The 25755-nt window shown below is 46.2% G+C and overlaps 1 protein-coding gene across 1 annotated transcript in view; it reads left to right on the top strand.

Moving 5' to 3' along the window:
• LOC125941756 (uncharacterized) overlaps positions 1–25370 on the top strand; it is a 33930-nt gene extending 8560 nt beyond the window's left edge. The window contains exon 3 of the mRNA XM_049659589.1: positions 25210–25370. Coding sequence (XP_049515546.1) covers positions 25210–25344 — 135 coding nt within the window. The 3' untranslated portion in view covers positions 25345–25370. The remainder of the gene's footprint in view (positions 1–25209) is intronic.
• Positions 25371–25755: the final 385 nt, after the last annotated feature.

The raw sequence follows: 25755 nt of genomic DNA, 5'->3' as shown, positions 1-25755 counted from the left end.
GAACCTCAAATCCACTATTCGCCCGTCCCTAAATTAGCTGTAATTTAATTGAAAGGGAACGAAAGTTGGCGGTAATGGAGGGAGGGAGGGGAGGCGACGTTTAGCTGCGCCACCAAATGCGTATTTATATAAAAATGTGGTGAGGCGAGAAGGTGGTAAAGACTTCGGACGCTGCTCGACGAGTGTCCCGTTCTGATCTCGTCGAAAACTTCCGAGCCGCCCCCAGAGGCACAGGCAACAGTCACCAGCGCCGTGCGCGTTCGGTGCGAACGCGGGCAAAACGTCGACGGCGTCGACAACAGTTCGGCGCATTGCTGGTGCTGCTGCATGTCTAAGTTTATACAGCTGATCGATAAAACTACTATCCTTACTCCGTATAGCTCTGTACTAATTTGCTATCGCAATTGATGCTTCGCATTTTTTTAACATGCTTACTAAAGAGTGACAGCATCAGGCAACATGGTGTCAGCCCATCTTGATGTGAAAGAAAGTTCCGTTTCACTCAGGGAATTTAGCAAAATCACTCAGGGAAAACCTGGAAAACTCAGGGAATCTGAAAATGTAAACTTGGTAGACACCCTGGGTGCACCAAATTTAAGGACGTCATCCTGCAAGAAAAAGATGGAAATGGCGACCTCATTTGCGAATGATGCAAGAAGAGCAGCAAAGAGTCAGCCGGTTTTTGCATCATTTGCTCTGTACTTGTCAGCTGCGCCCAACACGGCACCACAGCGATCAAGCGCCATGCAAGCTCCAGAAGGCACGTTGAAAATGCTGCAAATCTTGGGGGCTCCAACGGAGAGCTTCGCAAGTCTGAGCTTACTCTTGATTTCAGTCGATACCAAACAGCCAATTACGAGACAGCATGGCAAGAGCTGAAAGTGTCTTTGCTCTATACTTGGGGATTGCAGCCACGTGCATGTACCCGTAAAAAGTTGATTTCTGATGGCCCCTACTAAGTCGACCTAACGTTTTTTATGCAATCATGAAACACTGAAACCCGAAGAAAAGGTCCGGCAGCTGGATTTTTATTCTGACAGTGCCGGGTGTCTTCCATCTGCAGGAATTCAACCTCGGCCATGCTACAGCGGAAATCATGTTTTCTAGAAGCAGTTGCTGAGGTGCCAAACCAGAATCTGCTCTTCACTGATGGGCCGAACGTTATGAAAAGTTAAAAAAAAAAAAAAGATCAAGGAACCTTGCCTGCTGGACAAAGGAGAGCGCACACTGCATAAGGTTCACAATGCCTTTTCGGCTGGTCTTCAGGCGTTCTCGAATGATCTCGAGTTCATTGTAACTGACATTCACAGTTACTTCAAGTCGGCTGCAAGGAACACACTTCAAAGAACTGCTGATGAACTTGGGATTACCTGCCCTCTAATTCCTTCGACATGGCAGCTGCTGGCTAACACTTTTGCCTGGAGTGGAGCACATTGTCAAACAGTTCGAAGCCCTTAAAGTTTTCATCTCAAACAAGCACGCAGTGAGAGCTATAGCTGCAACAAGGCATGAATGCCTTGCAGCTGTATTTTCTGGCAAATCCCTTCAAATAAAGCTGCTGTTTGTAAAAAATGCTGCTAAACTCTTCCAGAACTTTAAAACACAGTTCCAAAGTCTGGAACCACTGCTGCATATACTGTATGAGGAAATGGTGCTCTTGATAAAGCAAATGCTCAGGCGGTTCATGCGGCAAGAATTGTTCAGTGAGATATCTGGAGCGGAGCTGAAGGTTCTGGACATTCGTGGATCTGCAATGTGGCTGCAGAAACCAGAGCTAGTTCAAGATGTCGAACACTCTTGGCCTGCTTGCGAAAGAAAAAGCATGTGCATCCGTGTACGTGCATTTTACATTGCTTCTGCTGATCACTTGCTCTCATGGCTGCCGTTGGACAACAAAGTTCATCAGCACTTGAAGTTCTTAAACCCGAGGCATGGATCATCTTCAGTATCTCTTGGACACATTGCGTGTGCACTGCCACAAGTTATTGCCCCCCAGCGAAGTATCTGGTTTGATAGACGAATGGAGCGGACTGGTGTGGGAAGTAGTGATTGGGACCGGGAAGGAAGCTTAACTGTGTACTGGAAAAGGGTATAGACTACAAGTATGAAAAGCTGGTGAGGTTGGTGTGCATTCCCCATGGAAACATGGACTGCAAGAGGGGCTTCAGTGAGAATTAGTTTGCCTTGCAACACTGGAGCTCCATGAGCATTACCTGTGTTACTGCTTTGTGGCAAACAAAGGCATACCTTAGGCCAGGGGTTCTCAAGCATGTTCGTTCCAGGGAACCCTGCTAAGCTCCATGAAGCGCCAAGGAACCCCCCCCCCCCCCAAAAAAAAAAAAACGAATTAAAATGTCCTAATTAACCGAATGTCGAATTATCGAGGGTATCAAGAAAACAATAAACAGATGTTTAACTACGTCAACACGCTTTTATTTACTCAATGAATCAGCAAATCCTGTTTATATTTGCACAAGACCAGTGCGGAAGCTGCAACTCTCATCTCATGACTGATTAGCGCTAGCAGCGGCGAAGACCTCGCGCGCATACATCCCGTTTATTTTTTCGCCAGTCAGCTGCTCGCCAACAAATTGTCCGTCCATCGAGATGTAGCCGGGGCTCTTAATCTTCGACAGCTTTGCACTGAGTCAAAGCAAAACTACAGCTTGCCGCAACCGCTGCGGACGAAACCGGGGCCGCTATCGACGCGATCATGGACGGCGACCTTGCGGTTCAGAAGGCAGGCGGCCGACGCACGCACCAAGTCAAAACGAAACTACCGTTCGCTGCAAGAAGTGCGGACGAAGCCGTGGTAGAGTGACCTAGAATTTTCTAGGTCACTCTAGCCGTGGTCGCTATCGACGTTACCATGGTTGGCGACTACGCAGTTGTGAAGGCGCAGCCAACGCGCGCACCGAGTGAAAACGAAACTACCGTTTGCCGCAACCGCTGCGGACGAAACTGCGGTGGTTATCGACGCGATCATGGATGGCAACTACGCACTTATGAAGGCACGTGGCATGCCGCCAACGCGATGTTACGCGCGGCGATAAACGCAAGAATAAAGTCTTCTAAGGGCACAATAAGGCACGATACGCTCCGGCGTTGCTGTCAATCACGTGCCGCGCACGATTGCCGCTGAGGACCATGGCGATGCGGACTGCGCCGCTTCGTTTCGGTTGGAGGCTAGCGCCATTCTTGCTCTTCTGCGGCGCGTATTTGCGATGCTCCACGCATTTTTTTCTTCATTTTTTTATTCCTCCAACGAATACGTCAGTGCGCACGCAATCGGCACCTACGCTATCTACAAATGGGAGAAATGCGCATGTTGGTAAATTACGGCCCCCGGGTTGTAAGTGCGAAAGCTTAGGCGCGCTGCCCGTTTTGAGAGGTTGGGTGGCTACAAGCTGCTTGCGATTTTATTGCGCAGTTCGCGCGTTGCCGTTACGTGCTGTGATGTGCTTTTTGACACTCGGGCATGAGTAACGGAGGTTATGTGGATCGAGCGCACCTCGTTTTCGCCGTTTTAGCCACTTGGTGAGCGCGGGACCACGGAAAATTTATCAGTGGCTCGCGGAACCCCAGGGTTCCGCGGAACCCACTTTGAGAACCCATGCCTTAGGCATTACAACATTTTTATGTCACCAAAGTGGAAATAACTGCTACTCTCAAGTCAGTGCAAGAAGCTCGCCAGCGCAACATTCAACGCTTGAAAAGTGAACAAGAAACCATGAGGAGTGCGAAACGAAATCTGAAAAGGATGAACGCACGGTGCTGATTGACGAAAAGCATGACCTTCACTCAAGTCACTTCTAGGCAGTGCTCAAGAATTGATTACAGTAAAAGCTCGATGATACGAATCTCACAGGGTCACGAAAAATATTCGTATTAGCCGAAATTCGTATCATCGAAACACAATCAAAACTACTGTCGAATCTCGGTAATTCGAACTCGAAGGGGCCCGAAAATTTGTTCGAATTAAAAGGACGTATTCATGAAGTATTCGTGCACCATAGCACGATGCACGAACGGTGCGAGTCGTGAAATATCGCGGCGCGCAAGCGCATAGCAAGCGCGGGCCACGAAACTGCCCACGCCGGCTAACGGTCGCTTCCGGATAACAACAGAAAACAAAGCTTCAGGGAGCGAGCGGGCGGCGCCGGCACACGGGTGCGCGCGGAGACCGTCGAAGGTGAGGGAGGAGGCCGGCAGGAAAGCGGATTTGGCCGCGTCAACTCCGCCGCTTCGGTGGCTCCCCTCGCCCTCCCTCTCAACTCCCTCGTAGCTCTCTCACCTTCGACTCCGTGCGCGCCCGCCGCCGTGCTGGCGCCAGCTTATTTTAGCCGCCCCCTGAAGTTTCGTTTTCTGCCGTTATCGAGAAGCGAGCGTTTGCGGGCGTGGCAGTTTCGTTGGCCCGACTGTGCCTCCGCCGCTGCTTCCCTCTGCGCTGCTGCCGCAGCGTGCAAGGTCAACATGTGACTAGAAAATAGAGAAGGGTTCACTGCCATTTTATCCGCGTGGCTGAGTGGCTGAGACGTCCGCACTAGTGTGTGCTAGAATAGGGTTGTCTAGAACACTCTAGTCGGCACGGCACGTACACGCTTGTTCCGGCGCGATGCAGAAACGGCGACCTTGCCATTTGAGAGAGGGTGAAATTTCCGCCGCGGGTTTTTTTTTTTTTTTCCGTTCCTTTGCGCGCGGCATTGAGGGGTCTCTCCTGAGCTTTTGCTCTGTCGGAGCAATGCCGGTCGGAGGCGCCGCCGCGTGATTTGGCGCGCTGCTAAGGTCATTGTCGGTGCGCGGTATGTTCGAAATAAGCGCGTTCGAATTCGCTTGCTTCGTGTTGACGTTGAACGAAAGCACGTTTTTCATAATAGTCTCGCTGTGCAACAATTGTGCTCAGTGTTGACGTTGCGAGGCCTAGCTCCTTAGCCAACTCCGTCCGCTTCCTCTTGGGATCCTCATCGACCTTTCGAAGAATGTCTAATTTCTCTTTAAAGGAGAGTGCTTTCCGCTTGCGAGACATAGCTCGCTGCGACTAGGCAAAATGGCGCAAACACGAAAAACGCGGCCCGAAGCGCAGCAGCCACTCCATCTGACGGCTCGCAGAAAAGGAGGAGAAGTACAAAAGCACCAAAAGCGCCACCGCTTCAAACTCATCGCGCCCAGTCGCGGAGTCCGCGCTGTCAGGCGCTGCGCCTCCGCACCAAAAGAGAAGGAGAGAAAGCGCGTGACTGCGCGCTGTTCTCTTTCGCGGCCGTCGGTGGGGCGGCGTTTATTCGTATCAACCGACGCAGGCTGAAATTCGATTCGTAACAACCGTTCTCTAGCACGTTTCAAAGTAATGGGGCTCGGCCGGGACCACAGAAAAATTCGTATCATCCGGAAATTCGTATTAGCCGTGATCGTATCATCGAGCTTTTACTTACTGTTGGACACAAGTAGGTTGAAAGTGGTAATGTGCTCCTTGAAGAAGCAAACACGGCCCTTCCAAAGGTGCTGAAGTGTATCGAGGAAATCAATGCAATCCTATTGAAGTAAGAAAGAAGGACATCTCAGTTCCAGAATAGGGCAGAGGTTTTACAAGTGTTGAGACCAAACTCTTTTTGTGTGCTTAAGCTCATTACACCCAAGTGTTGTTTGTATGAAAAAATAAACTTTATTGAAAGTACTCTTCAGTTCCCAATGTTACATCGTACCAAAATAACAGAACACCAGAATAATGTAGTTCTGGTGAGGTTTAACCTAGAAGCATGTTTCCAAGGTAAGAGCATATTTCTACAGGCAGGAATGGCAGGAGGATTGGCACTACTAGGCAGGAATGCAGATATTGGGAGGCAAACCTTTTAAGGTCGATTTTTTTTTTGCTGCAGATTTAAAGTCATCAGAGGGACCTATTTCGAAAAAAAAAAAAAAAAAAAATGTGCCGTAATTTTTCTAGGGTGACAGTAAAGTGAGAAAAAAATATTTTGTGTTGGCATATATGTACTGTTTATTCATGAATAGCAACAATAAAAATAGGAAATAAACTTATAAGAATTAAAAATTTGATGCATTGTTATACACATAGTTCAGAGACTGAGAAAAATGCACACATTAGAATATTTAGCAAGTCTCAAATGTTCCTGCTCTTACACTAATATTTCTTCAGCGTCCATTGCGTAATCGAAACTGCGTAGGTGAGCGCACTCAAGAAAATTGTGTAGTTGTGCGCCCGTCAGAAAAGCAATACGTGTGACGAACTTCCGCTAATCCTTCATCTTATCGCCAACCAGAGGCAATTAGTTTGCGTGAGTCTCCAAAAAAGGAAACGCTTACACGGCGGCATCCTTCGTATGCAAACCCCTCTGAGCAATAAACGAGCGAGTATCAGGCAGTCACCCTGTGAGCGATTAGTAACGAGATAGCCATCAGTTTTGCGAGCACAAGAAGCCGAAACCGCCCGCGCACATGCGCCAATGCGCGACCGGTAGGTAGTACACGCAGTGGAGCACACAAACCATACAACGAAAACCAAAAGAGAGAAGCGCGAAAAAAAAATTATCTGTATTCCTGCATAGTGGCAGCACATGCCAGGCAAGAAAAAGTTAGGAAATTGGTGCGCTTTTTAAACGTACAGACGGCACTGTAAATATACGGCATCGGCCATTTTGGACTTGTTTGCGGCGCCGTATATTTACGTCATTGACTCTGAAAGGGTTAAGGCAGAACAAAAATGACACAATGCGAGCAGTCCTGTTTCACGAAGTTTAGTGCTAAACCAGTAAATGCTAGCTCCAAACTTATAATTAAGTAAGGCTATTGCACAATGTTTGCTAAATGCAGCATTGGATCCACCCACCCCTGCAAGCAGTTTTATATGCGACTCGTGTCCAGCTAATCGCCGGTGCCTGTGTGCACCCCAGAAAGTACCACACGTATACAATCTGATTGCACAAGGTTCGGTGGGATCATACACAACAAACAGGATCAAGGAAAACGTTGGAGCAAGTTCCAAATCATGCAGGTGCGTCCCGCGCCAAGCGATAACCCTCAGTTGTTAGCGGGTAAAATGCAGTCCCTGGAAAAATGACAGCCAAGCATATTTGTCAATATGTAACACACACACCGACGAAAATGTTTGAAAAAACACGAGACCAATAGCTGGGAAAATTGCCTTCATTTTACGCCACCGTCATCTCGTTGGCCCCTGCACTGTGGTAAAGCCAGCACTGCTTCTGCTGCACGTGTGACAGGAGCTTTCGCTGGTTTGCTGTCAGGTGAGGCTTGCATGGCCCTGAGCGCTTTTTTTGTGTGCATGTGCAAATTCTTGTGCCATGTAAAAAATAAGCAGTTGTTATAAAGTGCAACATTCTGTACACATTTTGTGCGAAAACATCGGTAGCATTTTATAGCCTTACATGCAGTGCGACATCTGGGCACTTGTCAGAGGGGCCGATTTGCCTTGTAGCACCATTGTGATGTGTCTCATACAACTGCATGTAATTCAACCATTCGTCCATTTAATTCCATACTTTTCCTTTGTGGCAGCAGTGAAATTTCGTTGCGTTGAAATTGCAAGTAAGCACACTTCTTTATATTTACGATAAAAATGCATGGGATTCTGTGGACAGGTTATGAGATGTGCAGGTTTAGCTGTACATAGCGAAGAAATATTAAATTGCTGTTAAGTTCAATGAAGACAGTGTAGACGTAATGAATGAAACTATAACTAGGCTGACTTCAGAAGCATCGATTGAAGTGGGAGGTAAGGCACGAACGCAACCAGTACGTTAGCTCTCCCAAGTAACGCAGGAGGATTTAATAAAAAAAAATGACAAAACATCAAAGTGTCTAACTCAAGAGATCAGAAAGAATTCACTGAACTGTCAAAACATCAACAAGAACAGAGTAAGGGACATTCGAAATTTAACGTGGGAAAGATTGAGCAAGTCATGAAATATGGCCTCAGCATGAAATCAGTGAGAAGAAAACTTGGCATAGGACAAGGCAATATGTATGCACTTCATCAAAGATAAACAGGGTACTGTGATCAGCAATCATAAGTAAAATGATATGTAAATGATAAGTAAATAATATGTAACTCATGTAAATGATGACATAGTAAAAGCAGTGAAAGAATTCTATACTGACCTGTACAGTGCCCAGAGCAGCCACGCTGCCTTCATTCTAATTAGTGATCACGGTGTTGGAAGTATTTTAGGTGCACCAACGGCGCCTCCGGAAAGGGGGAACTTTGGTCCGCGTTTTGTGTAGAGGGCCCGAGATGGCGCCACAGTACCCGTGGCTGATGCGAGGTAACATGCATGGTCGCTTTGGGGACGCGAACGCCGCTCAAAATAAATTAAAAAACTCGGCCTTCACGCTATAACGAGCACAAAAAGATAAAAATGGCAAAAAAATACGAGATTTTGACGATACAGCCATAGATATCTGCTGAATACAGTGGAATCTCGATGATACGATCACGGCTAATACGAATTTCCGGATGATACGAATTTTTCGGTGGTCCCGGCCAAGCCCCATTACTTTTGCAACGTGCTAGAGTACGGTTGTTACAAATCGATTTTCGACCCGCGTCGGTTGATACGAATAAACGCCGCCCCACCGACGGCTGAGAAAGAGAACAGCGCGCAGTCACGCGCTTTCTCCCTTTCTCTTTTGGTGCGGAGGCGCGGACGCGGCGCCGGACAGCGCGGAGGCCGCGACTGGGCGCGAAGAATTTGAAGCGGTGGCGCTTTTCTTGCTTTCGTGCTTTTCCCCCCTTTCGGCGGCCGCCCATCGGACGGAGTGGCTGCTGTGCTTCGGGCCGCATTCTTTGTGTTTGCGCCATTTTGCCTTGTCGCATCGAGCTATGTCTTCCGAGATACGATCTCGGCTGATTCGCGCGGCCGTACGCCGAGGCGCGGGAGCCTCTGTTGGCGCGTCTTCCGTCGACTGCGTTATCGGTGCCGATGGCACAGGGCGATTGTCAGTTTCGCTGCCGGAGTCACACGGTGCAAGATAGCGCGGCACGTAATCCACGGTGCGAGGTAGCGCGGCACGTTCAGTCGGCTGCTCCTCCGCTTCTCCCGCTAATCACCATATTTTTCTTGCCGCGTATTCCGAAGGCGTGCTTCGTCCAAAATTTTTTCTCCAACGAGCGACGATCCATCACTAACCTGGGAGCTCTCAGTAATCCGAATTCTGCGTGTCAAGTGAAGACGCCGCCTTGGTTTACGAAGCAGACAACTGCGGTTGCCATCTTGCCCTTGCCACAGTAGCAACCAATGGAGAGACGCCTTTCAGCATGGCAGCCAATCGGAGGCTGCTTTCATCGGAGGGTCCATGTGACTATACCTATCGCAGACCCGCGCTTCTTTTGAGTTTGCGCTTTTCAGTACACTGTAGTTTGCGCGTTTGTTACAAGATGGCGACGACGGACGAATTGAGAAGCGGAACGGCGAAACTTTGAGCTTTCGAACGATACCAAGATGGCGGTGCTCGGTGGCGGGAAATACGAGATATGTCTCCGTGAATTGCGGTGGTTTTGCGCGATTTAAAGCTGTTTTCTCGCCCTGCGCACTGACGAATAAATCTTTTTCATCCACTTTTAGCGCGCTTTCAGCCAAACCATTTTCATACAGCGTAGATTAGGCGTTGCAGATACCGAAATGCGTGGTTTTCAAAAATAAATTTTTCTCGCAATTTTCGCGATCTGATGCTCTCATCCCCCCATAATTTAGCTAGTTTTAATTGTGTTTCGATGATACGAATTTCGGCTAATACGAATATTTTTCCTGACCCCGTGAGATTCTTATCGAGATTCCACTGTATGTTGAAATCACCACCTCGAAGGTTTGCGATGGGAGGATGCCTTCATATTCGACGTGTGAAATCGTGCATTTAAACATATGACGGTGAAGTCGCGTTGAAATATGACAGAAGTTAGATATCTTTGTTGAAGGAACGTTTACCTAGTTAGACAAAAATAACGTATTAGCAGTAGTATTACAGCAGTAAAACGTACTGTCGATTGCCGTCTCGAACATTCTAAGCAATTATCGGTTGTTGATTACGCATGAAGCGATGTGTGATGAACACAACCTTTGTTAACACTAGCTTGCCGTGCATAAAACAGTGAATTTTAGCGAAGTGCCAGCAGCTAAGTTTGAGGCACCAACGAAGCTTTCGGGCATGAAAAAACATCAGTAAAACATACTGTCGATTGCCATCTCGATTGCCGTCTTGAATGCCTGCCAATTTATTACTACCACTTGCCCAGACTCGATCTTCATTAACCCTACAACTCAATAAGAAGTAGCCTCACCTTTTTCCGAGCTTAATAACAGTCATGCCTGTGATGTTGACGATATTCAAATTAAACCTGTTAAGTTTGTCCTGGACATAATTGCGCCAGCATTAGTCAATATTTATAATATCTGCCTCTCGTCAGGAGTCTTCCCACACGAAATGCAGACGGCGAAATTAACTGCAATATTTAAAAAAGGGTCATAGAACCATGTTGTCAAATTACAGGCCGGTGTCAGTTCTGCCAGTTTTTTCTAAAGGCCTAGAAAAGATATCTTGCAGGATAATTAACTTCTTGGATAAACATAATCTGTTAACGAACCAGCAGTATGCTTTTCGCAAGTATAGATCCACTCAGCTCGCTCTACTAGAGCAAAAAGAATTTATCTTAAATAATATTGAAAAAGGTCTGTTTACACTAGGGGTCTTTATAGATTTCTTGAAAGCTTTTGATTCCATTAACCATGAGCTCTTGTTTTCCAAAATGACATATGGCATTCGTGGCAGTGCCCTTGACCTCATTAAATCCTACCTAAATCAGAGAAAACAGTTTGTACAAATAAACAATAAGGCATCTCAAAGTCGTTCAGTTAATATTGGTGTTCCACATGGCAGCATTTTAGGGCCCCTTCTCTTTAATATTTATGTTAACGATTTAGTGAACATTGATGGGGACTCACATTTTATAATCTATGCTGTTGCGTTACTTATTTCGTCTAAAAATCCAAATGATTTGGTCTCATGGGCTAATATCGTACTGGAGAAATTACGTAAGTGGTCAGTAGAAACTGGCCTATGTATTAATTCCTCAAAAACTATAGGAGTGCTATTTCGGGCTAAAAATATGCAGGCCACTTTGCAAGAAGACCTGAGGATTAATTGCTCTACGATTGAAATCGCTGAATCTGTAAAATCTCTAGGTGTACACTTTGACACAACTGAATTATTTAGAGGCGTGAAAAAAAGTTAGAGATCAACTGGTGAACACGACAGTACATCAATTTCATTACTCAACAGTTCATTGAGTAGCGTAGGAAGTCTAGAACATAGCATTTGCTTGCCGTAATTGGTACGTGAGTGAGGTGTATACCAATATTCCGGAAATCTGTTTGTGTAGATTGCTTTACGCTTATTGAGTTGGGCTATTGACTATATAAGGCTTATATTGCTTTTGTGTTCCTTTTTATAGGCTATTGCGAGACGGTATTCCATAACATTTGTTATTTTCAAAGTTTTAAGCTCTTGAAATACGGAGGCCGATGGGAAGTTGTACGGCTTGTTACATATAACACGAACTGCTTTCTTTTGTAGTACGTGCAACTTCTTAATGTTAGTTGCAGAAGTCGTACTCCATACAAGGCAACAGTAGTTTAAGTGGCTCATGAATAAGGAAATATATAGCGACTGTTTAACGGAACGGGGGAGAAAATTCAGTGAGTAGATCAGACCAGCAATTTGGGACAGTTTGCCTACAACGAAATCTGTATGATTATTCCAGGTCATGTGTTGGTCAAAGTGTACACCTAGAGACCAGAACGAGGGTTGCAATGTCGGCACATTGGTAATGAATCTTGAATAGGTTTACCGTTGCGTGAGACAGGACAAAAGAAGACACACACAGCACTATGCGTGTCCATGTGTGCGTCCTGTCTTTTAATCGCGCTACGGTAAACCCATTCAGGATGGACCAGAACACATTCACCCCAAGCTCTGGTGATTCCCCCTGCCTCAAAGCACCATTAATGCGAGTCTTCCAAAATATCACGGTGGCAGCCACTACAAAGCAAAGCGAGAAATCAGTTTTGCCGGAAGCTGAGGAGTGGCAACACATTGAGTTTTTTTTTCTACAAGTGATGGAAGATTGCAGCACTTCCAGAGTGACGCTTCGTTTGGACATGTACGGCGGTCCCCTTCAAAGGGTCAAGCAATAGGTCCATTTAATTAAGAGTCATTTTTGAGATGTCAATCATGTGGTTTCTCATTCAGCTACACTTTTATTTTTAATTTATCTTTCCAACCTACCCAATTGTGTTGCCACTTTGGATTGCATTTAAATGCAGATGGCAGAAAAATTACCATGGATAAGTCTTTAAATTTCTTGATAACTAAACTCAACAACTACATCAGTGACTTGGCGCAATTAGAAGGATATAAAAAAATTTAATCAAATCTGCCTCAGCATAAGCACTCCTGTAAGGGCCACACTTTTTTCCTAGATTTAGATGAGGTATGGCCTTTACTTGGAGGCAAGCCATTTTGGTCCAACTTTTCTAGCCACGAGTAATCCCAGTTATCCTCTTTTGTACCACAAGAGCGACTGCTACTGTCTTCACTCAGCAAGCAAAGACATGTCTGTGATGGACAAGTTGTGCAGATTTGCATGCACCTCTCAAGGTTCATTTTTGCTTCATTTGTTTAAATTTTTAACTACAAGGTTGGAGGTACAGCTCTTACATGAATTACTGGCAGGCGCGGATCCAGGGGGGATGTCCGGATGTCCTGACCCCCCCCTCAGATTTCTGCATCGCCCCCTCGCTGACAGGGGGATGGCCCTTTCGCAAGAAAATATGGCCACCAGCATTCTTCAAAGTATATTTCGCGAGTACCAGTGATATCAGCCATATAGAAGTAAAGCTAGCTCGCTCACAAGCTTAGTTGTATTCCGTCGGGGTGTGGTGTCGCAAAGTTGCCGTAGTTATTTTTTCTCATGAACACCTTGGACCTCCTGGCGCCGGCGGTGCCTTACTCGTCTCGTAGGTGGCGTCGAATGAATGAAGGGACGTCCCTTTTGCCAAACACGCCGATGTCCGCGCGAGAGCCTTAGCGCCTGATCAACTTAGTTGCTCCTTGGGGTGTCATCGGTTCCGCGACCAACCTGCTTAATGAAAGAGACCACTTGCGGAAGTGTTCATATACAGGGTTTGTCCGAAAAGTAGTGTCAGTGATTATATTGTGAAGCGACTAAACGTGGCAGTGTGCTAAGACCAGTTGGGATTGGTGGAAGGGGAAGTTAGCATATGCACGTGTGGTCGCTCAGTTGTCTGCGACAATCTGGAGTGTAAGGACAAGGTTTTTCGTCAACTCATTTTTATTACCGTGCAAGCCGTAATGCAGTGCTCATTGGAACAAAGGATTGCCATCGAGTTTTGTGTGAAACTCGGCAAGTCTGCAGTGGAAACTTTTCCAATGATAAAAACAGCTTTTGGTGATAATTGTTTGTCAGAACGTCAAGTTTACCGGGGGCACAACATCTTTTTAGAAGGTTGTGAAGAGGTCAGCGATGAAGCCCGCGCTGTACCGCCATCAACGACCATCAGCGACGAAAATGTGACGCGCATGAGATATCTTTTGTACTCAGACCCTCGTTTGAGTGTCCATTTAGTGGCACAGACAGTAAACATTTCAAAAAGTACCGTTCACGAGACTTTCACGAACAATTTTCAAATGCGAAAAGTGTGCGCGAAGATCTTGCGCAAAATATTAATGGACGACCAACAATCAAGCCGAGTTGAAACATGACAGGAGGTTTGGGACTTGTGCGAAAGTGACCCCCACGTTTTGGACAATGTCATCACAGGTGACAAGACTTGGGTGTTTGAATATGACCCCGAAACAAAAAGGCAAAGTGCCAAGTGGCACAGCTCGGCGTCCCCTCGCCACAAGAAGACCAGAATTAGCAAGTCAAAGTTCAAGACCATGCTGATTGTGTTCTTTGACATCAGTGGCCTTGTCCACCATGAGTTTGTACCCCATGGCACAACCGTGAACGCCAAATTCTATGTGAAAGTGCTCAAGCGACTCAAACGAAGGATTCATCGCACCCGGCCTGATATCGGGGGCGATTGGAAACTTCACCATGACAACGGACCATGCAGCCTGCACCGCCTTCCTCGTGACCCGCTTCCTGACCGATTGAAAGATGCCAACGGTTCCCCAGCCGCCCTACAGTCCTGACGTGGCTCTCCCAGGCTTCTTCTTTCTGCGCTTGAAAATTCCCATGAAAGGACATCATTTCGCGACAGTTGGCAAAGTCGAAGAGGCTTACACCAAGGCTATAAAGGACATTCCTAAGGAGGCCTACCGTCAGTGACGCCTTCGATGGTTGGAAATCTCGATAGAAGCAATGTGACGACGCATGAGGAGCCTATTTTGAAACATTTTATTGTGTTGTACCGATCCGATCAATAGTTTCTTTTTAATCGACTCACTGACATTACTTTTCGGACAAACCCTGTATAAATAATAACAACTAACAGCTAAACTAAGAACTACGCATGGGCAACTTTTTTTTAACTGTAGCACTCATTGTAATCACAGCTACACGTTGACAATATCCAGTACGAGCGCAGTACGCTACAAGTTTTTCATTGTAACTTCGCAGTTTTATTGTCGTACATTAGGCATAGTAGGGTCAAAGCTGCTGGATCCGTTTATCTGAGTGGGCGTTCTCGCGAAGCGGGGTGAAGTCTCGAGCAGCGGCTGCGAAGTGGGGGAGCGTGACGTCAGCGGTCAACGCCAGCGCGCGGGCCAAGGATGGCGTTGCGTGGTTAGAGAAACGGGAGCAGATGCGCGCCTTGTGTAAAAGGATGGCGTCACGCGGGAAACAAAACATGAAAATGCTGGCTCGCGCTCTCGGCTACTAAAACACATCGTTCTTCTTGTAGGTGGCGTCGTGAGTCTTCATACGTGGTGATTCGCATATTGTAAACAACCAGCGTAGTGGTTGCCGCGTTGGAGCACCAAAGCAAACGAAGGTGTCTCAGCCGAACACAAAGGATCTCCTTAAGGAAATCAATGTGTCCCAACAGAACGCCAAAGTCAGGTCCGTGCTTACGCATTTATAACGAACCTGCAACAGATCATCCCAAATTTTATTTTAAGAAACAATACAGGCTAGATATACCAGGTGTTCAAAATTAAGCATTATGGTTTTCTTAAAGTTAGGCACTGGGAGGCACGTGAAGAGCACTTGCGCAAATAAGTTATGTGGCCAGGGGGACACAAAGGTGATAATTATCGCTGTCAGCAGCCGAATTGACTAAAATTGAACAATTAACTTTTTATTGACTACAGTAAGAAACACGACTGCCTCTAAGTTTTCAATGCAAACATACCCACTTACTGCAGTCGACAAAGAATAATTGTTCAATTTTAGTTAATTGGACTGTTCACAGCGACTACTATCATCTCACTTTGTGCCTCTATCGAAATGCGGCCGCCACGGCCGGGATTCGATCCCGCGATCTCGTGCTCAGCAGCGCAACGCCTGAGCTGACTGAGCCACCATGGTGGGCTACAGGTGTTGCTCTAGACGTATCAAACGCGGGTTTATCGTGAGCAGAAACGGTGAATTTCGATAAATAAGAAAGGATACTATCATCATCATCATCAATGACAGAAGCTGACCCCCCCTCCCTCAGAAAAAACCTGGATCCGCCCCTGATTGCTGGAGTGTATTCACCACACACAAACCTACGACCACTTCCACAACTGTCTCTTGACTATTACGAATCTCAGGTAAAGAACCCTGCCCATTCCACTCAATTATCATCATCAGCCTATGTCCTCTGCAGGACGAAAAGGCCTCTCCCAGCAGTCCGTGCTTGCGCCTGCTAATTTCCTCACCCCGCTAAATTTTCTGCCGACTGTGCTTCCCTTGGCGCCCATTCTGTCACCCTAATGGTCCATCTGCCCTACATGGCCTGCCCAGCTCCATTTCTTTCTCTCAATGTCAGCTAGAATATCGGCTATCCCAGTCTGCTCTCTGATCCACACCGCTCTCTTCCCGTCTCTTGTCATTATGCCTAACATTTTTCGGTCCATCGCTCTTTGCATGGTCCTTACCTTCTTCTCGAGCTTCTTGGTTACTTCCAAATTTCTGCCCCATATGTTAACACCGGTAGAATGCAATCATTGTACACTTTTCTCTTCAAAGACAGTGGTAAGCGCCCAGGCGGGCTCTGGCAATGCCTACCGTATGCACTCCGACCCATCTTTATTTTGCAAATTTCCTCATGTCCAGGGTACCCTGTGAAGGCAGCATTTCAGCGCTTAGTAAGGACGAGGACAAAGATGGAGACGTACGAACATACAGGCGCTACTCACAACAATGAAGTTTATTGCCTTGACCACGCCGAACAATATAGTGCCATGGAAGTACGTCACCGACCACGTGAGCCACATTGCTCGCGGGGAGCAGGGTGACAAAACAGGGCGTCCAAACAGCAATGAAAATTTACTTGTACATGCGCAAAAAAGCAAGTTCCTTGTCACTCAACGCTAGGGAAGTCTTACTAATACAAGAGTCACCATGATAGTTTATCTGCTCACTCTCGATTATTAGACGGGTTAGTTCACACTTACTACTTCCAACTATCTGCGTTTTGTCAAAAAGAGGGAGACACCCACAAGTATGGCAATGAATAGCTAGAAAACCATCTGAAGGCGTTTTGTTAACTTTGTAGTTATGCTCCTTGAGCCGTTCATTTATGCAGCGTCCCATCTGCCCAACGTAACATTGGCCGCACTTCAAAGGAATGCGATAAACGATGCCCGATCTGCACTTGGTGAACACATTCTTGTGTTGCTTTTTGCAGCTTTTCTTTACTTTCTCAGTCGGGTCCTGACTCCTTTTAGAGTCATCATTTCGGAGCAAGGCACGTGGCAAAAGCAAGTCGCTTCCTATCTAAATGACATGTTGAAAAGGCTGGAAATAAAAGATCCATTTCTGAGAAATAATTCTAATGAAGTGATTGAATTTGTGAAGGCCCACGCAAACGTTGGGTTGAAAGCCTTTTCAGTTGATGTGACAGATCTATATTATTCCTTGCCACATGATGATTTGTTACGTTGCGTCGTGGAATGCATTGATGAATACGGATCCGTTAAGTTTTCCTGTGAAGCTGGTATCTTCGTCTACAATTTCCTAGCAATGCTTAACTTTTATCTCTGTTCGACATTCATTCAATGGAATAGCATTCCCTTTTTAAAAAGAAAGGAGTCTGTATCGGCTCCTGTCTTGCACCGGTGTTAAGCGATTTGTTCTTAGCAAAAATTGACCGTGGCCTGTCCCATCGCCTAGAATGTTTTAGCAAATGCGTGCAAATCTTTAGATATGTGGATGATCTTATTGTGTTCCTGGATTGCTCCTTTGAGCTGCTACAAAAAGAGAGTGATGACATCGTATCAGCTATACGTAATTGTCTTTCTCCCCTTGTAGTGACTGTCGAAATGCCTGCTAACGTTGTACCATTAGGTTCCTAGACATGAAATTAGTGTTCACTGATCACCACACATGTTGGTGTTATGCACCCAGAGCTAACAAAGCGCTTTTAGCATTTCGTTCTAACCATTCTAAACTGATAAAACGTAGTATTACTAAGATGTGCTTCAATAACGCACTTGATAAGTCTTGCTGTCATTTAGTGCCATCCAGCTTCAACGAACAAGTTTCAAGGCTTTTAAAGTCCGGTTACCCAACTGATGTGTTGGTGTCAGTCGCAGAGGGTGTCCTTCGGCGCAAGAAAACCGGTGTTGGTTCTTCCAACGCGGATGCTAGGCCTCCTTTTCAGAAGCGTAATGTAGCAGTTATCCCTTATATCCATCAAGTGTCACACAATCTAAAGAAACTAGCTGCTCGGGACAATGTACAAGTTGTTTTCTCAGCACCTAGCAAGCTGGGTAGGTTATTTAGGACTACTGACTCGACTGAGAAAGTAAAGAAAAGCTGAAAAAAGCAACACAAGAATGTGTTCACTGAGTGCAGATCGGGCGTCGTTTATCGCATCCCGTTGAAGTGTGGCCGATGTTACGTTGGGCAGACGGGACGCTGCGTAAATGAACGGCTCAAGGAGCACAACTACAAAGTTAACAAAACGCCTTCAGATGGTTTTCTAGCTATTCATTGCCATACTTGTGGGTGTCTCCCTCTTTTTGACAAAATGCAGATAGTTGGAAGTAGTAAGTGTGAACTAACCCGTCTAATAATCGAGAGTGAGCAGATAAACTATCATGGTGACTCTTGTATTACTAGTAAGACTTCCCTAGTGTTGAGTGACAAGGAACTTGCTTTTTTGCGCATGTACAAGTAAATTTTCATTGCTGTTTGCACGCCCTGTTTTGTCACCCTGCTCCCCACGAGCAATGTGGCTCACGTGGTCGGTGACGTACTTCCATGGCACTATATTGTTCGGCGTGGTCAAGGCAATAAACTTCATTGTTGTGAGTAGCGCCTGTATGTTCGTACGTCTCCATCTTTGTCCTCGTCCTTACTAAGCGCTCAAATGCTGCCTTCATGATGAAACAAGAAGCCCATCTTGCCACTCTGGTACCCTGTGAGTAAATGACCTAGATAAGTATACTCCTGCTCGACTCTAGAGCCTGACAGGCGATCATGAATTCTTGCTCCTTTGTCAGGCTACTGATCATTACCTTTTTCTTCTGCATATTAATCTTTAACCCTTCTCTTACACTTTCTCGGTTAAGGTCCTCAATTATTTGCTACAATTCATCCCCAGTGTTGCTGAACAGGACAATGTCATCTGCAAAACGAAGGTTGTTGAGATATTTGCCATTGATCCTCACTCCTCTGTCTTCCCAGTCTAATAGCTTTAATACTTCTTCTAAGCATGCAGTGGATAGCATTGGAGAGACTGTATCTCCTTGACTGACCCCTTTCTTGATAAGTAACTTTCTACTTGTGGAGAACCAAGGTACCTGCGGAATCTTCGTAGATATTTCCCAAGATATTCACGTATGCTTCCTTTAGCCCAATCTTCCTTTGTCTGCAGTGTATACTATAAACTGAAATAAAAAGTTTTGTCATTGTTGTACTCCTTGATAACGCTATGCCTCCATGATTGCTGGTATTTATACTAAATCAAATGCCTTTTCATAATCTAAGAAAGCCATATAATGAGGTTGATTGTGCTCCGCAGATTTCTCGATTACCTGATTGACGACATGGACGTGATCCATTGTAGAATATCCCTTCCTGAAGCCAGCCTGTTCTCTTGGTTGACTGAAGTCAAGTGTTGCCCTGATTCTATTGAAAATTATCTTGGTGAATATTTATACAATACTGAAAGCAAGGTAATGGCCTATAATTCTTCAATTCTTCAGCACCTCCCTGCTTAGGGATTAGTAAAATGTTGGCGTTCTTCCAGCTCTCTGGTACACTTGAAGTCATGAGGCATTGCGTCCAAAGGGCCGCAAGCTTTTTCAAGCATGATATCTCCTCCATCGTTTATTAAATCGACTGTTATTCCATATGCTCCTGCTGCTTTTCCCCGGGACAGGTCTTGCAGGGCCCTTCTACCTTCAAAGCTAGTTATAGAAGGAGCCTCTGTATCTTGTTCATCACTACCACGGTGTTAGAAGTAGAGGTGGAACGTTGGAGCGCCGCCGCCGTGCACTCGCTGCGTCGAACTACGGTGCGTCCGCTCCATCACGGCGCGAGATGGCAGGAGCGGTCGCGTGGCCGACATTCGGACGAGCCGGCCCCTATTGCACATTTGTGGACGAGCGGTCGCCATCTAGTCGAAGCAGTTTTCGCGACGTTGCGCCCTTGTTTTCATTCTTTTTGTGCGACGACAAGCTGTGCTATTCATGTGAGCAAACTGTGAAATGGGCAAGAAGTGTTTTTTTGCCACGGTGCAAATCTGGCTACGAGATCTGCACTGAAAAAGTGTCGCTTTTTCCTGCACCCCGAGAAGCAGACCGCCTGAAGATATGGCGCAATGCGATTCCGTGCAAGAAAGGAGAAGCACTTCGAGCGGAGGTATGTGACGAAGACATGAGAAGCAGTCTACAAATTACACGTTCTTGTGAGTGCACCACAAAAGGCGGCTCTGACAAAAGACGCCGTGCCGACGGAAGTTTCCCCGACTGCCCTGCTCACTTGACAAAGACCGAAAAAAAGAAAGGCGCCTGCGGAACGTTCGGAACCTCCTGCCACTAAACGTGGCCGTGTCAGACTCGAAAATTCTCTCCAAGTGCGAGAGCTACGCTTGTAACAATGAGAATATTTGGAGTTTTACGTGCTAAACCATGATATGATTATGAGGCATGCAGCAGGAGGGCTCCGGAAACTTCGACAATGGCGTTCTTTAATGTGCACTGACATCACACACAGTACACGGGCCTCTAGTATTTCGCCTCCATGGAAATGCGACCGCTGACTTTCGGTCAGCAGCTGAGCACCGTAACCACTGTGTGGACTGACTATGCTCGTAAAGTATCCACACATCCAAATGGACGCGTTCCTTAAAGGACCAAGTCGTAATGCTGTCTCTGGGCGACTATGTAAGACACAGACAGTGGAAAATATCACTCAGATGGGAACAGAGAAGAATCGGAGACACACACCCACCACAGAAAATGTCTACCCTTCTCGCAGTGCCAAACCAGGATGTTTTTGAATGAATGAATGAATGAATGAATGAATGTTTATTTTCTACAAAACATGTACATTACAGTGTTGGGGTGGGAAAGTGGGAAAAAAGCTGCTCATGGCAGCTTGACTGGTCCCAAGAACCCAGAAACATCCAAGCAGCAGGGTGGAGCAACATATTTCGTAATGACTATATAAAGCAATTGCGATTATATAAATACAACAACATTAATCATCTAGTCAATAAAGAAAGACATATTTGAATCATAACTGAATCAGACATAATTTAAACACAAAGAAAGACACAACTGAATTATTTAGAGGCATGAAAAAAGCTAAAAAGATTAAAAAGATCAACTGGTGAACACGACAGTACATCAATTTCATTACTCAACAGTTCATTGAGTAGCCTAGGAAGTCTTGAACATAGCATTTGCTTGCCGTAATTGGTACGTGAGTGAGGTGTGTACCAGTATTCTGGAAATCTGGTTGTGTAGGTTGCTTTAGGCTTAGTAGGTTTCTAATTGCGCCAAGTCACTGATGTAGTTGTTGAGTTTAGTTGTCAAGAAATTTAAAGACTTATCCATGGTAATTTTTCTGCCATCTGCATTTAAATGCAATCCAAAGTGGCAACACAATTGGGTAGGTTGGAAAGATAAATTAAAAATAAAAATGTAGCTGAATGAGAAACCACATGATTGACATCTCAAAAATGACTCTTAATGAAATGGACCTATTGCTTGGCCCTTTGAAGGGGACCGCCGTACATGTTCAAACGAAGCGTCACTCTGGAAGTGCTGCAATCTTCCATCACTTGTAGAAAAAAAAAACTCAATGTGTTGCCACTCCTCAGCTTCCGGCAAAACTGATTTCTCGCTTTGCTTTGTAGTGGCTGCCACCGTGATATTTTGGAAGACTCGCATTAATGGTGCTTTGAGGCAGGGGGAATCACCAGAGCTTAGGGTGAATGTGTTCTGGTCCATCCTGAATGGGTTTACCATAGCGCGATTAAAAGACAGGACGCACACATGGACACGCATAGTGCTGTGTGTGTCTTCTTTTGTCCTGTCTCACGCAACGGTAAACCTATTCAAGATGCATTACCAATGTGCCGACATTGCAACCCTCGTTCTGGTCCAGCTCGCCTACGAGTTCTGAAGGGTAGAAGAAATTAGTAATCCTGCTTCGTCTTGTTTACTGATGCTGATGATGAATTTTATTATATTTGTAAAAAATTATATTTCATTCATGTATTCAGGAATAAACCATATTTAAACGGCACATATTTCAACAACTTTGGTCGCTTTATGGTCACCTAAAGATTATGCTTGATTTTTGCCCTGAAATAAGTAGCTCTGAAGAATTTAAACCCGCATAAAAAAATGTGACCCTCGAAAAGTTAAGGAAAAGAATGTTATGGGTGACTGAGTCAAGAGTCGACAAAACGGCCACTACAGTCGAGCCCAGATATATCGATCTTGACGACAATCGTGAAACTGTTCGATGTATTGATCATTTGAAATATAAAATCACTATCTGAAGCCTATCTGACACTCTCCGCATGTCTCTTACAGTTTAGCCATGATCGTGAAAAGCCGTAGCTTGCCAATTTGCTTCTCCAAGTGCATGTCAACTGGCCAAAAGTAGGCTTATTTGTTGCTCACAAACATAGCAAGTTGCTCGCACTGCAGAATGGTCTTCGCAACGCTAACCCTAAAAGACCGCGGTGCGTGGTGCGCGAGTCGAAGTGAGTGTTGTGCATTTTTATTCAAGAAAAGGTAGAAATAGACGCACTGTGAAAGTAAACTAGCCTCTATGGATACACGCCGTGCCGCCATCATCGCACGTGAACGCGCCCGGCCGCATGTCCATTACAATAGACAGTTTTAGTTTAGCGTGGTTACCGGAATAGCGGGCGTACCGGAATAGCGGGATCGAAATGCGCATGCGCAGAATGCTAAACGACCCATACCATTTACCGTGCGCACGCTATTTCTCAGAGTTAACGTTACCGTGTTAGCGTGGTTTACGTAGTTTACGTAAAACATGGCGGCGGTCCCGGTCGCCTGCTTCGAACTGAATTTGGCGTTGTTTTTGTAGAATTCACTTCATTCGTAGCAAATGACAGCGTAAATGGCTTTTGCTTAGTCTCATGCCGCTTCGACGAGAGAGTGTTAAGGCTAATCTTGAGGAATTTTCGAGATCACTTCTCGTTTCGAACGCGCCTAGGCCTAACGAGAGAAATTTTCTCCGAGATGCGAGCGCCGCCTGTCGGTAAAGTCGGGAGATAGGCGCGACAATGGCATATAGCCTCTGAGATGGGAACATTTCGGAGGCTATGGTAGGCGGCTTATACTGCTTGTGGGTTTCGCTGCAGATATGCGGACATGGGAAGTAAAAATACAACGCGCTCCTGGCTTCCATTGCGCTGCCTCTCGCACTTTCTGGACGCACACACACATAGACTTAGGTGCCCTATGTATGCGAAATTGAAAGCGTAATGGAATAGTGTCCCACACGTAAACTACGCTATCACGCTATACTAAAACTCTCTTTCTGCAAAGTTCGTTTGTGGAACGATAACGCTATTTCCCTTAACCCCGCTATTACGCTAACGTTAAACTCAAACTGTCTAATATGCGCCATTTAAACGGCCGATCGTCACACGTGGGCAACGAGCCAGGCGGATTGTTGTACCAGATTTGGGAACTGATTTTCTGTAGAAACCAGTCATCCTCGTTTCTCGATTGTCCTTAAAAGTCTGTGGGTCTCTTGCTTGCCACTCAACACTCGGGACGCCTCCTGGTAAGTACTCTCTTCGTTCTCGGCCCTTTAACTCCGGCCTCTGCGGTGGTTGACTGCCGACACTACACATGCACGCTGTTAGTTTTGAAAGTGCCGTTCAGTTTTCAGAACAGCCAAGGCAGTTTGACAGGTAACTGGGCGTGCACCCGCGAGTCGCACAGCTCTTGTGTGCCACAGTGGCTCTTTCCGCGAAGTGCGGATGTGGCGTGCAGTGGTCTTGGCAAATTCAAACTAATGTAAAGATCCGTCTAAGTGGAGGTTGGGGTCAGACTCCTGAAATGCTGTTTGCAAGAAGCTTTTGTCTGCGAGAATACTGTATCGAGTGTGTTATCTGAACCGAGCACGCACTATGCGCAGACGGTGTTCTGCGCATGCTGTCACCCTTGCCACCGACATGTATATAAGCACACTCGAATAAAATGAATTGTTCGTTCTCCAGCAATCTGAGGCTGTAGTCTTGCTTTATCGCGTCACACGATACACGGTGTCAGAAGTGGGATTTCACCGATTTTGATAGGCATTCCGGAGCGCCTGGAAAACAACAGCAATGGAATTTCTAAAGCCACCAGACCCACTACATTTTACAGAGGACATCAGTAGGAACTGGAAGTTGTTGACACAGAAATTCAACCTGTTCCTGGCGTCAGCCGAAACCACTGGCAAGAAGCCTTGCCCGGAGTCTGCGAAAGGCACCTTTCTTCTGAGTATCGCAGGCGAAGAAGCCATTGAGGTCTTCAATACCTTCACCTTTGCGGAAGGCGAAAGCAACCTTGACTACACTACGGTGGTCAAGAGGTTCGAGGAGTTCTGCGACGCCCAACAAAACGAAGTCTTCGAGCGGTACGTCTTCCGGAAAAGGGTCCAAGAGCCGGGTGAGCCTACTGAACAATTCCTGAGGGATTTGAAGACTCAAGCCCGAGCATGCAACTTTGATGCATTGATGGATTGAATGGTCCGAGACCAAATTGTTTTCAGAACTAGGGATACTAAATAGAGAGAGAAGCTGCTAGCAGGCAACAAGCTTACCTTGGAAAATGCCGAGAAAGCTTGCAAGGTGGCAGAAATATCCGCTTCGCACCAAGAAGCTTGGAATCAAGATATAAAGCAGGTTGACCCGGTGCGCAATCAAAGCCCTGTGACACGTACTGAAAGGCGCAGAGACTAAAGGTCTCGGAAATGCGGGCAAACACACGATCTGCGTAATTGCCCTGCGTTCGGAAAGGCACGCAGAAAGTGCAAAAAAAGAACCACTTCGCAGTTTGCTGTAGGGCGAATGCTAATGTAAACAAACTGGAAGATTCTGAAGACGACTTTGACGTCCTCGAGATTTCTGTTAACAAGATGAACAATAGACTGGGCTGTAGAAGCACGCGTGAACAATGCGTTAATGCAACTCAAAGTTGGCACAGGATCTGGAGCCAACTTGCTGCCCTTCGGACCTTATAAAAAAATGCACCCGAAGCCACCACTACAACCGAGCAGTGCGGTCTTGAGTTTGTACGGTGGGGGTCTGCTTAAACACTTGGGTGTTATCAGGGCAGAAGTGGAAATTGACAGTCACAAAACCATAGTGGACTTCTTCATTGTGCGCAACGGACGTCAAGCGATACTTGGCCTGCAAGCATGTGAAGAAGCAGGACTTCTGTCCCGACAAGTTCACAGTGTATCTGAAAAGAGCTCAGAGAAAGTTGTTAAAGACTTTCCCCACTTGTTTTCTGGCACAGGCTGCGTTCAGCGATGCTACAGGATGGTGCTTCGCGAGGGAGCAACACCAGTCATCCCAACAACTCGCCGGGTGCCCCTGGCCCTGCAGGAACCGCTCAAGGAAGAACTACAGCGCACGGAGTGAGCCGGATTAGCTGTCAAAGTCAAGGAACCTACAGATTGGGTGAGCCCACTTGTTCTTGTACGAAAGAAGGACGGCAAGCTTCGTGTTTGCATTGATCCCCGAAAGATTAATGAAAATCTAAAGCGGGAACACTACGAAATGCCGAGACGCGAAGATATCGCAGCAGAACTCGCAGGCGCCGTAGTCATTACACGATTAGATGCAATTTCTGGGTTCCATTAAATCCCGTTAGACGAAGAAACGTCGAGGATTTGTACATTGTCAATGCCGTTTGGACGTTACCGTTTTTTGAGGTTGCCATTTGGCATTTCGTCAGCGCCAGAGGTTTTTCAGCAGACGCCTAATGAAATTTTTGAAGCAGTCCCTGGTGTATAAGTATATGTTGACGACATACTAAGCTGGGGTACATCAAGGAGAGAGC

This window comes from Dermacentor silvarum, unplaced genomic scaffold, assembly GCF_013339745.2.
Source record: "Dermacentor silvarum isolate Dsil-2018 unplaced genomic scaffold, BIME_Dsil_1.4 Seq219, whole genome shotgun sequence".
Classification (NCBI taxonomy): domain Eukaryota; kingdom Metazoa; phylum Arthropoda; class Arachnida; order Ixodida; family Ixodidae; genus Dermacentor; species Dermacentor silvarum.
This window is presented reverse-complemented; position numbering and strand designations above follow the sequence as displayed.